This window comes from Micropterus dolomieu, linkage group LG15 (assembly GCF_021292245.1).
Source record: "Micropterus dolomieu isolate WLL.071019.BEF.003 ecotype Adirondacks linkage group LG15, ASM2129224v1, whole genome shotgun sequence".
Lineage (NCBI taxonomy): Eukaryota > Metazoa > Chordata > Actinopteri > Centrarchiformes > Centrarchidae > Micropterus > Micropterus dolomieu.
The window spans coordinates 11,368,791-11,386,411 of NC_060164.1; the positions used below are offsets into that span (position 1 = coordinate 11,368,791).

At 41.4% G+C, this 17,621-nt stretch overlaps 1 protein-coding gene across 1 annotated transcript in view; it reads left to right on the top strand.

Annotated features, from left to right (window-relative positions):
* Positions 1-17,621, top strand: part of slc35f3b (solute carrier family 35 member F3b) — a 46,484-nt gene that overhangs the window by 25,309 nt on the left and 3,554 nt on the right. The window contains exons 3-4 of the mRNA XM_046071473.1: positions 10,273-10,615; positions 15,991-16,210. Coding sequence (XP_045927429.1) covers positions 10,273-10,615; positions 15,991-16,210 — 563 coding nt within the window. The remainder of the gene's footprint in view (positions 1-10,272; positions 10,616-15,990; positions 16,211-17,621) is intronic.

Below are 17,621 nucleotides of genomic sequence, written 5' to 3' on the forward strand. Positions count from 1 at the left end.
TCACTGAGAGCATAAAGTTAACTTTAAATCACACCCACACCTTAACACATTACAAACACCACTATGCCAAAATGATACAAGCGCACTGTATCGCCTTGAGGTACATTTTCAGGAAACATCTTGTCTTTAATTCCATAACCAGCACCTTGATTAAATTCTTTAAAATCTATTTGCTAATCTTAAAGGCGATTCACATCATTATAGCAATAAGAGGATAATCAGGAAACACAGGTTACAATGAATAGGTTGTAGCCTATTGCAAAGTGGGGTCTGGGGACCTTCAGTGAGCCTTAATTGCGGAGATTTAAAGAGGTCCACATTTACAATTAGTTCGTTTCATTATAATTTAATTCACAAGAAACCACTCCAGTTAGAGTGTTTATAGGTAACACACCCCCACGCCGCACTCTCAACTTAACTGCATTGGTCCCATCGTATCTGTCACACAGTCCTTTTATAGACTGGAGTTTGCCTGCGCGCTGCAGGTCAATGCCTCCGTTCAGCCAGTTTCACGCAGAGCTTCCTTTGCCCCGGAGAGACCACGGCCACGGGGGGTAGGGGAGGACAGCCGGGCACGCCTGCATCGGGATCAGGGGCGGGGGTGTGGGTAGTGGGTGGTGATTGTGATGCTGTAAGGGGGACTGATGGATGTGTGACGTTGGCGAATTGCAGCAATTGCCAAACTGTGCGTGAGGCGTGAGGAGAGACCAGCCAGGACGCACTGGATACAGCAGATTTGAGGAGGGAAGGAAAGTGGAAGAAGGGGGTGGGGGGACGCGACAGAGGTCGGGAAAAAATCATCAACAGGGAGTTGGATGGACGCGAGGGGACAGAGAGCAGTAGACCGGCTCTAGAAACATCCAGGGTCCCATCAAGAGGTCTGGTGTCTGCACCAAATCAGCTTCAGGGATGTAGTCGAAGCGGTTTAGAGCTCAGCCCATCCGAGCTCATCATCATGAAGAAACACTCCGCAAGGGTTGCCCCGCTGTCCGCCTGCAACAGTCCGGTGCTCACCCTCACCAAAGTGGAAGGTAGGGGGGAGTTCATATACATTTCGACCGCCTGCAATCCCGTAAACTGGGTCTGTCTGTTGGGCAGCGTGCTGATTTTTCACAGAATACTATAGAAGCATCCTTCTGTTGAGCTGATGGAGAGAGGACTTCAGCTGAAATATCCCTCTACAGACGTGGATCAACTTTAGAAAATCTTACCGCGAGCAAGATCATACAACACGGAAATCAATCAAGCGCGTAACTTATCGTTAAATCTCTGATGCCAATACAAACAATTTGACACCTTACAGCATCCTACTCAATGGGCTGCATATAAATGCCGCCTAATGCACTCAGAATGTAATCGCATTATCTATTTATTATTTTCTTTCACCGAAATAGACAAGTATTCTCCAAATTTGTTATTTGCGCATTGATTTTTTTTTTAAGCACGACTCATGCTGTCCTCATGAACGCCATGCTAAATGCACAGGTCCATAGGGAGGATCTCAAGTTGTTATTGCAGCAGGGATTCCCCTCTCACTCTCTCTACCCTCCACCCATCACAAGAGTCACAGCTAAAATACCAGGGCATCACAGTCAGAGCAGCTGGGACATGAACCCAGCAGTAAACATGTTATTGATCTGTTAAATGCTCTGTCAGAGTGCTCTTCAGTCTGCCTGTAGTGGCTTCATGGTGGATCAGGGTCTCCCTGCCTTGTCTGAGAGATTCTCTGATCTGCAGGAGCACAATTAGGAAAATTGACATTTCCTGCTGAGTAAATGAAGGGATAACTCCTCTCCGGCTCCTGTGTATGCGTGCGTGTTGCTGCATCACTCCCAGCACACCTGTCCTGATTTCTTGACCAAGCATAGCTCTCTTCGTGACTGTACAGTACGCCTCCTCTGATGTTCTCCTCAGCCTCATGCTTGTGCAAAGGAGCGATGTTATGCATTTCTTAATCTACCCCTCAGCACAGAGCACTGCTGAATGTCATTGTGTTTGGCAGAACACTGAATTGGCTGCTGATTTCACACCAGTTTAGCGCTGTGCATCTGAAGTAATCCCTTGTATATTTGCATCTCTCCTGCATTCTTAGTGTACATTTATCCCTACAACCTCATTATTTAATTTTTTTTGGCACAAGTAAAACACACGTACACATGTCATAGTATATGAAAATTGTGGTTATGATGACTTACAGGGAAAATTTCTGTTTGATCAGCTTAATGTTATGTTAGGAGATGGTCGCTGGTAGCTGTACTTTGTCCAGTGCAGTGAGGTAGTGCTTAAATGAACACTGATGGCGACCGATATACTTGTGACACCACAGCAAGCGGAGTTATTTTGCCAAAATGTCAGTGTAACTAAAGAAAAAGCGGTTTTCAAGTTATAATTAATACAAAAGTTAATTCTGAAGACAATAATATAACTACTTGTGACACAGTTTACTTCTTATTGTCTGTTACAGAAGTTTTGGGAGTCAGAACTTCCGCTGCAGAGCTTGCTGACTAAAACTTGTCAGTGAAGCTTAACTCTCTATGCTCCTATTGTTTGGGATTTCACAGTCTGCAGTCTGGGGTATTAATGGGGAAAATATACGAAAAATTCTTCATTATTCATAATTTATGACTAGACCAGCTGCTTGAATATGAAATAAATATGCATGTGTTTTTATATGTACACTGCAGAAAATGAACTAACTAACTAAGATGCTGGAGCTGTTTAAACTGTGTTGCATATATTCAGTCACTGTAAGGCATCCTGGATAACCTACGAATAATCACTGCTGCTGGGTAACCAACGATTTTAAGCTTATTAGTGTGAATGTCAGCTCAGAATATTTTATTATCAGAATAACTCAGATGGTGGGCTGTTATTTGACAAGCTTCTGTATACAGAATTAACAAAAGCTTTGCTGTGAGACGAGGCCACGAATGGAGAAAGGATTGTAAAATGTGTAAGTATGTATGTGTGTTTGTTTGTGTTGGGGGTGACACAGTATTGTAAATTGTTGAAGGGAGTCGTAGCTGTAGAGTTTATGATGTGAGCGTTCGGCTCCCTGTTTCAGCAGCTGCTTTGAAGGAAGAGGGAATCACAGGGGGCCACAGCAGATCAACACACAGCTTTTCTGAGACTCTGCTGTTTATGTAACACCCGCTCTAAAACCTCTGCTCTCTTCACTTCAACAACCTGCGCCGACTGTCAAAAACATTTTTTTTTTTTAGTCTAGGATCTTCAGTGGTCTTTTTTTCTCCTTTTTTGTGTCCAGTTATCATCCACAGTGCCAGACTGTGGAGATGTTGTGACATATTCGTTGCAAAACAAAATGAAGGAGTCTAATTTGCTCGGCTTCCTTCATTTGGTGGCGTCACTAGATCACCAACATTTTCTTCAGGAACTATCAAGTCAGATGCAGTCAGACTTTGTGCTTTGAGGTAAAGGCGGGACCAATCAATTTTGACATCAGACTTAGTGGTACAATCCTCACCTCGAGACTAGTAACACAACAATATATCACCAGGCAGCACAGCCAGAATCATATGTTCCTTTAATGCTGCTTCATTTTGTTTTGTAACAAAAGTGGGAGTCTACTGCTGTCTCCTACAGCCACAAGTTTAATTCACAGTCTTCATCTGGAGTATTTACCTCTTCCTTTTATGTGTTCTCCTGACAAACGCACCCAAGCAGCATCCCATGGATGATAATTATTGATTTCTCTTAATGTGTTTCCAGTGATGATGTCTGTGTTGTCCCTGTGTCAATGGGGTAAGAAGTTCATAAAAGTCCCTTTAATCTCTGTAATTTCATTACACGCTTTGAAACAGAACAGGCATCTTTTAAAAGCGATTAATCGTATGCGTTCCCCCAGGATGCTGGTCATATTTCACTGCTGTTATGGGCACACTGAGCCTTTCCCTGGGGCTCAATATGCATTGACCACAGGTTACTGTATATCATTAGAATGATAGCAAATTATAACTGTGCACACACATAAGTAGAGGTTTAGATCACAATGTACAGAATAATGAACTAATTTATCATAGTGTTGGATTTTCAGTGTTTTCTAGAGAGCAGCATTATCAGGGAGATTTTCTTGTGGACTGTCATTTACACAAGCCGCAACAACCTCAGTACGGAGATGAGGCTACATCTGCCAAAACAAAGGTGAAACATGCACATCTGTGTGTTTGACCTGCATCAGTGTTAAAAAATCACCGGAAGCAGCGTTGACCTTAATGTCAGTGTTTACTTTCCAAGCTCCATTAAAATGTTATGTCTTACTTTCATCCTTTGAATGTAACTGGAGCTTTGGAGGCCGTCAGAGGAGTAAAAGTGAGGCTTCTCCTTCAGTCTACATTCATTTTAAAAGCAAGTGAAATTGGCCTTTCTTGCTTGATAAGTGTGCTATGAATACACGACAGGGCTTTTATTTTATTAAGAGGCCAAGCTTTTGCTCAGGTTTATCAAATGCAGAGTGCGTGTGCAGAGAAAGCTTTCAGTTATAATTAATAACATGTCATTGGAGAGACGTAAAGTGTTAAATTCATTCATTGTGTGTGTGTATTTCATAGGAAAATGCCCTCTGTAACACTGTAGTAGTGTTTCATCGTTGAGCAAAATCCTCTGCAAAAATGTGTAAAGAGGAAGCTCTGAACTCTAATCCGAAATTGAGGGAGTTGATCCGAAAGCTTTCTTCAGGGTGCAGTAAGGCTGCCTGTCCTCTCCAAATGTCTAATGCAGCCAGTACACCAGACGGTACAGTTGTGGTTTGCCTAAAGGGCTAATTATTACAAAGCTGAAATAGCAAAATATTTCCACCATCCTTACAGCAGTTGTAGCAATAGCAACCAGAGAGAGGATAGTGTCAGCAAAAACGTGTGCTGTGTGCTTCAGTGCTGTTCATCTGTGAAAAAGACTTAGTTGGCAGTTCATTCAGAATCTAAATCTTGTTTGATAAACTTCCTTTATCTTTTGATGTCATTAAAAACCATTCAGTCATCAAACTGTAAGGGTCATTTTACACCAGTGACGTAACGGGAAGGTTAAGATGTAAGTGAGGCTTATGTGAGTCTGACAGAGTCCCTGCCAATGGCTGTGGGTTGCAGGGAGAGAGAAAAACCGCTGTTTGGGCAGACACTCAGTGTACACCTACGGTGGTTGCCTATTCATTACTTCAACAGGGACGCTGTGGCTAATCTTTTAAGTATTGATTTGTAACAGAAAGTGCTGGGACTCTTGCCAGTCTGTTAAACTCCAGGTCCATCACACTATATTCACTGCTGTAAGGGACTGCAAGAGAGAGGGAGGGATGCTTCAAAACTGGGAGATCTACTGTTGGGCAGTGTACCCTGTGACAAATATGAGTAATTGCTATTCCTCTGCTGTAACACACAAACACACTCTGGCCTACCTGCACCAGTGTTTTGTCGTGTCACTAACCAATGAGGCATCATTGGGCCACAGCAGTGACCTGTATCATGAGCATCTGTTGGACCAGCTGGGTCAGAGCAGTGATAAACAACAAGTTTGCTACTCACAGAGGAAGTTCGCTCCGTTGTCCTTTGAGGTTGAAGGAGAAACCAGTTGGGAATTAAGGAGAGCAGGATCAGTAACAGTCGTCCCGCCCTTGTCTGCCCTCCTGGGCCTTTGTACCCTCAGCCCATGTGGTCCCACCCATCAGCTGGTTGACGCAGCAGGGTGTGTTTTCCGCCTGTCTCTCTGTTGTGTTATTGAGTGGGACAGGCTTGTTAGATGAGCTTGCTCTGGTGTGTTGAACGGCCTCTCTAACTGACAGCTTGGTCAGGTCATGCTGCCACAGCCAGGTATCACAGACTCCCACTGTCTGTCAGATGTGGAGATTACAAAGACAGTGACTGCTGTCTGTCTGTGTGACCGCCTGTCTGCCAGGAAAAAAACTACCATCTCTCTCTGTCCAATGTCTAATGTCATATTTGTAGGTTATAGTTCATAACAAATTCCTATAAATTGTCTTACTTTTTAAACCATTAGAGACTCAGACTTTGACTTACATGTCAGAAATGACAAACCAAATAAGTCAACATGGGATTGAAGGATTTATTTTTATTAGGAGCACTGATGCAATGATTGATGTTGTGTGACAGCCACAGATGAGTTTAAAGATGAACACACATTTTGCATTTCTATCTTACATTTGTACAAAGAAAAATTTTTTAAAATCTATATCATTATACCCAAAGGTAAACTTATGGTATTAAAGCTGTTTAATATGAACTGTGTAAACAACGCTTAGTCAAACAAGCACTGTAATGCTTGATTATGAGCATGACGGAATTAATAAGTTGCACCAGTCAATTCATATTCATCACCAAGCAGTGACCCAGCAGAAAGTAAGACAAGGAGAAGAGTTCCTCTGTATTGGTGATTGATCTGTTTACCCTCTTGAATCACTGGGGCAGAGCGCTGCAGAGCACTCTTACTACCACAGAGGTGTAGCCAAACAGACAAACCCCCCTTACTTCAGTGTCTCCAACTTAGTTGAGATCCCAGCGAAGCCCTCCCGACAGTTGTATGGCCACCCTGACAAACCAACCCAAGCCTGATGCTATCGTCCCTGCTGCCTGCTGGGATCTTTGTTCCTGCCCTGGGAGTAGCAGGGCAGAGAGAGTGGTGGATGGTGAGGGTGGTGGCCCGTTCAGGGAGCTAGCGGTGTCTTTCTCAGGCTTGTCATGGCCAGGTTCTGTGAAGTGTGAGAATAGGCAGTCAGGCAGGGCTCTGCTGGCACGTTTGGGATTTGCAGCTATCAGCAGGAGAGACCTGCACTGCAGAGTCTTGGAGGGGGAGGGAGGAGAGTGGTAGTGAGAATGAGGCTGGTCGGGAAGCAGGGAAGCATGGACTGAGATGGAGGAAAAACTGGAAAACTGGCTACTTAATGGCCAGATAAGTCTCAACACCAATCGCAGTGCTTCGACCCTACTGGGATTAGGACATATATTCGATACTCCGCCTATGAGGTGCTCCGCATACTAAAACACTAAAGGCTGACAAATGAACATATGAGAAAAAAAATGTATTTACTGTGCCTTTAGTGGTTAAGAGGCTGATTCTGCTACTGATTTTTACACAGGTGGAGAAGTACCACCCAGAACATGTAGAAGTTTCTCCTAAAATGTTAATTAAGGAGAAAAGTATTGTATGGTTCTATGTAAAGACCCGGGAGGGCTGTTGATAAATGCTTTTGACCCTTTCTCTACTCTTGAGAACCACCTTTACCTGTAAATATTGAATTCCACGGTGTTCGTAAGCCCTTGATTGTGAGTGGTTGGGATGAATACATTTGAAGAGGCAGCAAGGAGAAGCCATATACGGCTGTCAGAGTTGATCCAAAGCTGGTCCTACAAGGATGCCAAACTCTTTCTTCCTGCTTCCAGTGATTTCACAGATGTCTGTTAGGTTCATTTAAGCACATTTGGACAGAGAATGTGTTGTTGAATGAGTGGAGATATTTTCATCTAGTGTTAAATTAACCATCTTTGCCAAAAGTCAGCCGCTACTAGCCCTAATCTGCCCTAATCTGTTTTGGTATGAAAAAGGCTGGAGTATTAAAAAAAAAAAAAAAAAAAAAAAATAGAAAATCACTAAATCAAGCCAAAGGTTGCGTTGCAAGCTTTCCTTTGGGTCACGGGCTGACCTTGACGGTTGACATCGGATACCTTGACGGTTGACATCTGATTACAAACTGTTAAGGCTCAGAGCTTTCAGTTAATCATTTAGCAGTTACAGAAGGAGACTCTTTCTTGGTGTTTCAGTCATGGTAATTATGGCTTCAAATGTCATTAGCGTAGGAGCCTTTATACCTCGCTCAGCCACTTCACTGACCCAGCTCTCTCACGCAGATGAGTTCAGCCGTGTTTCATATTGTTCATCACTGGCAGGCAATGTTGATTCAGTATCATTAGTCCCCGTCAGGCTAAGTGTAAAAAAGTGCGTCACTTTTAAACCATTAAGTCAGGGCTTCAGAGGAAAAAGCATTTCATCATAGAAGCTTTAATTAATAATTTACACAACTGGGTTTCATTTAATAAAAGAGATAATATATCATATTCAGAGTATTATGGTAACAGCTTCATTGAGGAGTGTGGGCTGGGTGACAGGAATATCACTACCCATAATGTTGTCATGCGTTCACATGTGCCAGAGCTGAAAATGCTTAGCTGGGCGCCAGTGCCTCTCTCGGGGCTGATTGGTGTGGCCCATCACTGCATTTTGAAGATTAAACTGTGCTGCAGTATGAAGCAGTGGCCATAGCCATGCGATGTGGGACGGGGGCCCAGGAAGGACAAAAAACGAGCAGCGTAAACAAGAGATGACCTTCAGAACGAGACAAAGAGGCTTGGAGCTCAGAATAGAGAAACATAATTCTCACCCTTGTGGCCAAGACTTTGACAGACATCCACCTGTATCTGTCTCTCTCTCTTCTTTTTTTTTTGGTATTTGCTGATTCATCTTTTCGTTGCAATAACAGACAATGATCTTGAATCATCTTTCATTGCTGCCAAATTCACCTCAGGGTTGTCAGTGCTGTCAGTGCTGTTTAGCCCTTGTGCAGCAGCAGAGAGCATTGTTCGTGATGTCCAAATAATGTTGCACAATTTCATCTTAATTGCATCACATTTTCACCCCCTCTAGTAGATAAACAGAAATTAGAATCTCCTGTGCATTCAGCAGAGAGCCCGGGGACCACCTGGCAAGGTCATAGGCAGCTCTCCCAGGAAGAATGAGTTGCCGTGTGTGAGTTGATGACACACATCACATTAACATGAATATAGAAGGTGTCTTTAGGTGTATGGCAATAAAATGACACAGGACAACTAAAATAATATGAGAGAGATCAGTGTCTTGTTGATGCTGTATAATAATTTTTTCCCACAGTGTAACGACCAACTTAAGTTAGATTTATTCTTGTCTCACTGAGGTCTTTTGAAGTGCGTTCTGTATTCCAGTCAGCATTGCACAATGCAGATGAATCTGAAAAAGGCTCCCTGCGGCATATCATTACCTCTGGAATCACCATTAGGGAGATCCCTCTTTTTTAACTTGTTGGAAGGCAGGAAGCTAGAGACAACTCATGGTACATATTATACAACCCTTATGGAACAGAGCTGATATGGGATTGTTGTTTTTTGTGGCTTTGCAGTTTTGTGTTCTGTGGTGAAAGTATAGCTATAGGTTCTGGTCTGGCTCAGAGACGGTCTGATTTATTAGGGCTTTACTAATGATTGTGTCCTTTTTTGCTGTTAGTCTTAACCAAGCTATCTTAATGTTACATCAGTGCACAATATCACTGAGAGGCAGATAACCTGTCTGAATGAAGATCTGCTGTATCAATAATGCATCTAGCATTATCTGGAGAATAAATGTCCAAGCAGAGGACCTGAGCAATTGGAAGGTCATCTCAAATGTTGCGTTTGAGTGTCTGAACTTTTAAACTTTTACACATGATTATACAGCTTTATGTGAAATGTTTCGAGGAGACAGTAGACAGTGTATCCATGAGTAAGTTTAATGACTCAAGGGAACGAAATGACCTTGGTAAGTGAATCCGTTTAGAAGAACAGAGTGGGTGTGAGTGGGACTGAAAACATCACGTCAACAATATGCTTCAATTCACTCATTACTGAAGACGTATGGAGGCTATCAGGCTTTGACAGGAGCAAGACAAAAGTTAAGTGTTGCTGCGTGTGCGCTTGGGCAAACACACAAAAACACACCCACACACCCACACGTCATTGTAAGTCATGAGGTCGTCTTGGGTTGGATATCAGATCTGTCCTCTTTTGTCCTCTGTTTGGCTGCAGCCTGTCACACTTGATCACCACATTTTTAACTCAGATGTCTGATTGATTACCTTCAAGTTCAATTAAACAGTGAAAGCAGCTATTTTTATCCAGAAAAAGATGGCAAGACACGGATGACCCGAAGACACTCACACAGATAAAAGAGTCTCATTCGAGCTCTAAAGAGCTCTTAGTTCAGATTTACTGCAACAGATAATTAAATTATTTGTATATGGACATGTATAATGCTAAACAACATTAGAACTTGCAGAAATACAATAAATAAATAAAGTATATCTTCTTCTTAAATATATAAATGATGTTGTCTTTAGTTAAAAATGTGCTTAAATCCCATTTCAACAAGGATAATTTGGGAAAATTAAAAAAAAATCCTGATCATAGAACAAATTTGCAATCATTGATGCATCATTGCATGTAACCTGTATGTGTCCATCAATAGGAGAAGACCGCGCCAGGGAGAATGTGGTGGGCACCACAGACGCACAGACGGCTGGTGGTGTGGCAGGAGCAGAGTCCGGCACCAGCAGACGGAAGCTCCACTGCTGCATCAGAGTAACGACCTTACAGGTGCGGAAGGCCCTGTGGGGGGTCGCCATGGTGATATGCGTGTGCACGTCTTGGGCAGGCTCCACCCAGCTGGCCAAGCTGACCTTTAAGCAGTTTGACGCTCCCTTCACCCTCACCTGGTTCGCCACCTCCTGGAACTGCCTCTTCTTCCCCCTCTATTACATTGGCCACCTGTGCAAGAGTCCAGAGAGGCAGACACCCAGACAGAGGTTCAGGTGAGAAGACTCACTGCATGCAAGCAAGGTAACGGGCTATGTCTATATAGCACTTTTTAAAATCAAAGCTAGAAAGTGCTTTACAGGAAGAAGAAGTAAAGGTAGGAGGGAGAAGACAATTTATAAAACAAGGAGAAATAAGTGTGTAACTACAACGTAAGCCAAAGAGGCTGTTCCAGAGTCGAGGAGCAAAACATTGCACCCTATCCCCCCTAAAACACTTCAACACTATTAAAAAGAAACTGACAGTGATGTCGCTTTCATTAATTTAATAAAATTGGTTTATTTTAATTTCTAAAAGTTTGTTTTTGTATTATTTATTCTTACTGTCATGGTTAGCAAGCCAATACACACACCATTATGTAAAGTCAATATGTTTCTTATCCAGATACAACTACAACAAAATCAATTTTCCCATCAGCAGCAGCCTCAGTGGATCACAATGCAACGCATTCATTTGGCTGTTTTTTTCTCAACTAAAAAAACAAATAGGCTCGCTATTGCTTTTTATACAGATGACACCTACAGCTGAAATGCTCAGGCACGTTATGGGAAATGTGGATAAGCCTTGTGGGAAATATATGAATGTAGTGGTACCCAACCTGGGGTTCAAGATCCCCAAAAACGAACGTGAGATTTTAAACAGGACGGGAAAAACACTTCTTCAAAAAATGTTTTTTCCCCCTCTAAATTATTGGATAATTTGACCTTTTAATGCTTTAAAATAATATACAAAAAAAATCACATTTGACCATAATCAGTGTGTAGCTGGTTACCAGAGGTCACAAGTAAATGAGGTAGGATGAGCAAATTAGCCAGCAGAATAAATCCATTAAAGTCAGGTACAATAGAGAAGTCAATTTAATCTCAAAATATTAAACATCAAAATATACAATATCAAGCAGTGTACCATTGTGTCCATGGGGGAATCTTCACTCAGATAACAAAAAGTAGATTTTTACAACACACCCTTTCTGTCTGAGGAAACACACCTCACGTTTAACCTGTTTGGCCAACTGCTTAGAAGAAGGATAGCAGCATTATCTTAATTTAGGCCTCTCACCAAATGAGCCAGAGTTGTTTACCTCCCAAGTTTGCTTACTTAATTTGGAATATCAGGTTCCCATGCCATATATAGTAATGCTGCTGCAGCAAACAGAAAGAATGTAATCCAAAATGTGTTAGAAGTGCTCTCACATTTGAAACAGTCCATTAATCATGGTCTTTAGACAAAAGTCTTATCTCTGCTACCTGCCGTGCTACTTTAGTACAAAGAGACAAAGAGGGTGGTGGGGTGGAAAGTGTGGTGGGCAGGTGAGTCGGGGGATCAGCGCTTTATTTTCTACTGCATCTCTGTGATGTAATTCTTTTTTTTTTTGAGGGCTTACACAAGGATCTGGGGCTGCTGCTCCTCGGCCAGAGCTGATGTGCTCTGAATATCAAGCACTCTTTTGGGTTTATTCAAATTGTACCTGCTGGTGAATCTCAGACAATTCAGGAAAATAGAGACAGAGAGTTTACATTTGTAAACGCTGTCCTGTCTCATATATTAAACGGTAGACAAAGTGGCAAAGACTAGACATTTGTAATAGCTAGCTTATTGTCTTATAGCTACAGTATGGCTGGAGAAGATTTTCCTGACAGATTGTAGCTGCAAGAGACAGAAATATAATTCACCTCATAAAATGAAATGTGCATGTTCTGCATTTTCATGTGTTTACTTCAATAGTAGGAGTCCATGCTTCTCTTAATTGTAGTTTGAGAAAGTTTTGACTTTTCTTGGCTGTTATGAAACCCTTTTAAAAGTCCCTTGAATTAATTCCAAATGCAGTTGTTTTGGAAAATACCTTCATGGGTTGAGCATCAAATTTCATTCTTGACCTTAGAAAAACAGTGTTTTGTCCAAAAGAAAATTAACTCAACTTCGACTTACTGGCTGTTTTTCTTAGCTTTTAATGTAGCAGACTTGGATATTGCAAACTCCATCTGCTGAGGAAGACCACAAGCTCATAAGTAGTGTAGTAGCTCAGTCTAATACTGTTGACTACTGAGGTGGTTTAGCCCAGGAGTGCACTGGCTGACATGCTGTATTTCTTTTATTCTGTTACCTTACTGTATCTTTGTTAATAAACTCCAGGCTTTGTTGTGTTACTGAATAATAAGTTTATTTGTTTTACCGTGCAGCGTGACATGTCAATTTGTCCAGTTTCAACTAATCAGAATCAGAATCAGAAATACTTTATTGATCCCCGAGGGGAAATTCTGTGTCACAGTTGCACACATTACACAAAAGACAAAAGAAATATACATAAAGATAGTGGTATATGAAGAAATATAAATATCAGAGTAAAAATATAAAATAAAATAAAATATGGATATGTACAATATTTATATAGTTAAAGGAATTTTTATGGTACAGTATTTATATAATTATTATTATTATAATAATGAATAAATAGTAGCAGCAGAATTGCAGCAGAGAGTACTGCACATTAAGTAATTAAGCAGGTGCTATTGCATAAAACAGATAATAATGTCCAGTTTAAAACTAACTAAGTGTCCATGTGTCAGACACTTAGAGGGAGGAGTTATAAAGTTTGATGTCCACTGGCAGGAATGACTTCCTGTGGCGCTCTGTGGTGCATTTGGGGGGAATAAGTCTTGCACTGAAAGTGCTCCTGTTTTGAGCAGCATGTCATGGAGTGGGTGGGAGACATTGTACAAGATGACATGTAGTTTGGACAGCATCCTCCTCCCTGACACCACCGACAGTCCAACTCCACCCCCACAACGTCACTGGCCTTGTGGATCAGTTTGCTGAGTCTGTTAGCGTCCGCTACCCTCAACTTGCTGCCCCAGCATGCGACAGCAAACAGGATAGCACTGGCCAGCACAGACTCATAAAACATCCTCAGCATCGTCCTGCAGATGTTGAAGGACCTCGGCCTCTTCAGAAAATAGAGACGGCTTTGACCCTTCCTGTAGAGGGCTTGAGAGTTCTTGGCCCAGTCCACTTTATTGTCAGTGTGCACTCCCAGGTATTTGTAATCCTCCACAATGTCAACAGGGGTAGCTATAAAACCATATACTCCATGCAGTAGATTGTCAAACAAAGGTTTCAAAAACCCTTTGCCCTTCCGGGACAAAAACACCTGCCTACAAAAGTTTGAATGCTGCCTTTATGTACTTGACCCCAGGTAATAGCAGAGCGACACCCAATCTGAATGCACAAAACACCACATTTGGCTCCTACAAGTAAACCTTGCATTACATTGTCTTACATTATCTGATCCTTTTTGTAAATAGATTCCATGTCATCACTTCTATTGCTGATTTTGCTCAATAGAAGCCAAACATAAACGATGCCCACACTCTTTAATATGTCAAGCACCAGAGACTGCTTTTCTCATCTGAAACACTTTGATTTGAAATGCAGCTCCTTTAAAGTGTAACTGTTGACTTCATGAGCTACTAGATGGTTTAAAAACATCTTCCATATTTGCCAGCAGCCATTCTAACATGTACACTGTTTCTCCTGAATGATGAGACTTCCAGGGAAAACTAAGTTATTGCTGGAAGAGTTGATGGTGGGCCACTAGGGGGTAGTCTTTAGGGGGCAGTCTTCCCTCTGGGCCTTCTAATAAAATCCTAAAATTACATGCTGTAGGAGATGCCATACTTCAGATGAGATGTCCTGGCTCACTGTGGTCATTAAAGCTCCATGGGAATTTATCGAAAAGAGTAGGGAGTTCCCCCGGCAAAATTCCCAACCTGGCTTTCTCTATCTGGCCATCTAATCATCCCTCAGTGTAAATGGCTCTATGTTTCCCTCCCTCTCCACCTCAAGCTGATGAGTGGTGAGCATCTGCTGGAAATGGCTGCCGTGCATCACCCAGATGGGTGCTACACATTGGTGGTGATTGAGAGCAGTTCCTCAACCCCCACCCCCTTCACACTTTGAGTGTGTAAGATAAAACACTATATACATGTAATCCATCATCAGCACCTTCCTCAGCACAGCTGTAGAGCTGGAATTCTTTCTGAAGTCTCACAAGTGCAACAGGAAAGAAGAAACAAACCGATTTGACGCTGGTGTATCGAGTGCCTGTGATGAAATGATGATAGACTTTAATGTGGTTGCCTCTGAATTAGTGTTGTTGTCTAAAAAGTGGGGTGTTGGCAGTGTGTTTTAGTGCAGACTCAGCTCTCTTGGAGATGATTCAGAGCACTGCTGCTCTTCAGTATCTGGCAGGACTCGAATGTGGTACCTGCCACTCCTCATTTATTGCTTCTTCGTCACTTTCACAGGGCCAGATGCTTTTAGGGTAAACTGTGTACATCAAGAACACTATAAACAGTAGAAATGCCAGTGTCTCAAAAACAAAGTCAAGTTATATTATTGGGGGAGTCGTAGTTTGGGAGTAGAATAAATATTTCTTGGCATTACAGCAGAGTGACGCAACGTCACATCTTGTTGAGTTAAAAACAGTAACAGAGCTGACAGGATCACTACCAAGTATTTTGATACTGATACATTATGTATCAGGGGCATTTCAAGTCCAGACTTAAGCCATAATGTGATGAAGATATCCACTGAAAAACATCCATAGCATATGTCTTAGCTTCATACATGGCCAGGAAGAAAGCCCTTAAAGTTTTTATCAGTTCTTCAAGATAACAAAATGTCAAAATGTTTCAGTTTTGCTTCCAAAGTATGTAAGTATGGCACATTTCACATACCATACTGTTACATACATTTGTGTTTAGTATTTATAACATATTGACATGTCGAAGCCTAGCATTACACGCATTTGGAACTTCACATCTAGAAACTGAAATCCGAGAGTCTTGTTAAGAAACGCTGAGAAGTGAGGAAGACGAAAATATTTCAGTCTTAGATTCACTAATATTTGTCATGCCTCTCTGCTTTTTTTACTCTGTGTACTTTTAGATATTTATTTAAACTCTAAAGTGTAACCAGGAATTGGCAAAAACACATCATATAAGAGGAAATTAATATTTTAGTTTCATTAATGGAGACAGCTGAAGTTTAGCTCAGAAACATTTTACTTCAGTGCCTTGCAGATCAGATTTTATTCGTAAATATTTACTTATTTCTCAAGCAGAGTTGGTCCCACATGCACTGCGATGAAAGTGTTCATTTGGATACAAGTATTAAAATGTGATTTACTTTACACACTCACTGCTGATTAGAGTCTCTGGTCTCTCTTGTATTATTTGTTCAGACAAAGCTGTTTATGATCATAAATATTGATTAAAGTCCCAGATCATAATAATATTTATCAACTCTTTAATTAGTTATACCACAATTTTCAATATGCTAACACTGTGCTCTGCGTTGTGTCCCTGCACAGAGAGTGCTGTAGGTTTTTCGGGGACGACGGGCTGACACCGAAGGTCTTTTTCACTAAGGTAGCTCCCTTTGGCCTGCTGTGGATCCTCACCAACTACCTGTACCTGCAGGCCCTCAGGAAGATCAACACAACAGACGTGTCAGCGCTCTTCTGTTGTAACAAGGCCTTTGTCTTCCTGCTGTCTTGGATTGTACTCAGAGACCGCTTCATGGGGGTCAGGGTGAGGACATCTGCCTGTGTGTGTCTGTGTCTGTGTGACTTTTGTTGTCTACATTTTTTCACTTCCTGAGAGAAAATGTTGCCGCTGCATCTTTAGATAAGAGTCTAAGTCAAGCACAGGCCCCATACAGCAAAGTGGATAGTAAAATAACGATTTATCCTCCAGGCTACACACCTATGGCACTATTCATCTGTATACAACATAATAACAAACACAGCAACATTTGCATAATGTATATGTATATATGTATGTGCTCTAACATGTGCTCCTATAAGGTTACATATCATCATGTTCTCTGAAACTACAGCATGAAGATTTAATCTTTTAATTGAATGTTTGATATACTCATTTATCGTGGATACTACAGTCTCAGATTATTATTGTAATTATTTTATCTCATTTATGAGTAGTTCCACCAAAAAGGGATTTTTTTCCCTTCCCAGATTGATTCAGTTTGATCATGTTCAGAGCCCTAAAGAAGCAAATGTATCCAATTTTTCACGAGAACCAAGCCAAGATGAGAGAAAGGTCTTAAAAAATATATAACTTTGTGTAGCAGAAGTATGTCCTTTCTTCTTTCCTGTCCTTCGGGTGTTCGTTGTGCCAAATATTTTTTTGTCTTTGTTATGTGTCTGTGCTTCTATTTCTATTTGCATTATATCTGTGATAAGCCAGTATCGTCTGATAATATTGACTCACCAACAAGGATAGGCAAAGATACATCAAAATGTCTTTTAAAATAAGATACCAAAAACCCTATTTTTAAGTGTATCAAAATAAACTACTGTATAATTGCATTTGAAAAAAACTATGCCAAGGTATGATGAAATCACTTCGCAAACTTTCTATCTATCGGGCTATTTCATCTATCCAATGTTTGAGAGCAACAGCTTTTCTCTGCCTAATGAGTCATGCAGTCAATTTGACATATACATCCACTTAACAGATCAAATATTCACACATCTCTGTGATCACCAAAGAACAGTTTAACTAACAATTTGAACTAATGACTCATTGTTTCCTATATTGGATTAGGATGGTATCTTGTTTTGAGTAGTTTTCAGTAGCTTTTGAGGAATCAGTACCATTAATGGAATTTAAATGCATGTAGAACAGGTAGGTAGCTGCAAGAGATCTTTTTCTGTTTCAGTGATGGCGTTAGCATGAAAGCTGTGCTTCAAACGACTGTGAATGTTTCAGGGTGTGCAGCATAGGCTACAAGCTTCCACCAGCGCGACTCCCTCACCTCTTCTTTTATTTGTCTGTTTCTCTGTCTCTTGTCTTAGGCTACTGCCTCTCCATGCTCCTGTCTCTGCCACCAATCTCATTCTGACTAGCAAAAGAGGGAGACAACTTAGGGGCGTGCGCTTTCAAATTTAGTGCCCATGCAGTCTTGTTCAATAGCAGACTT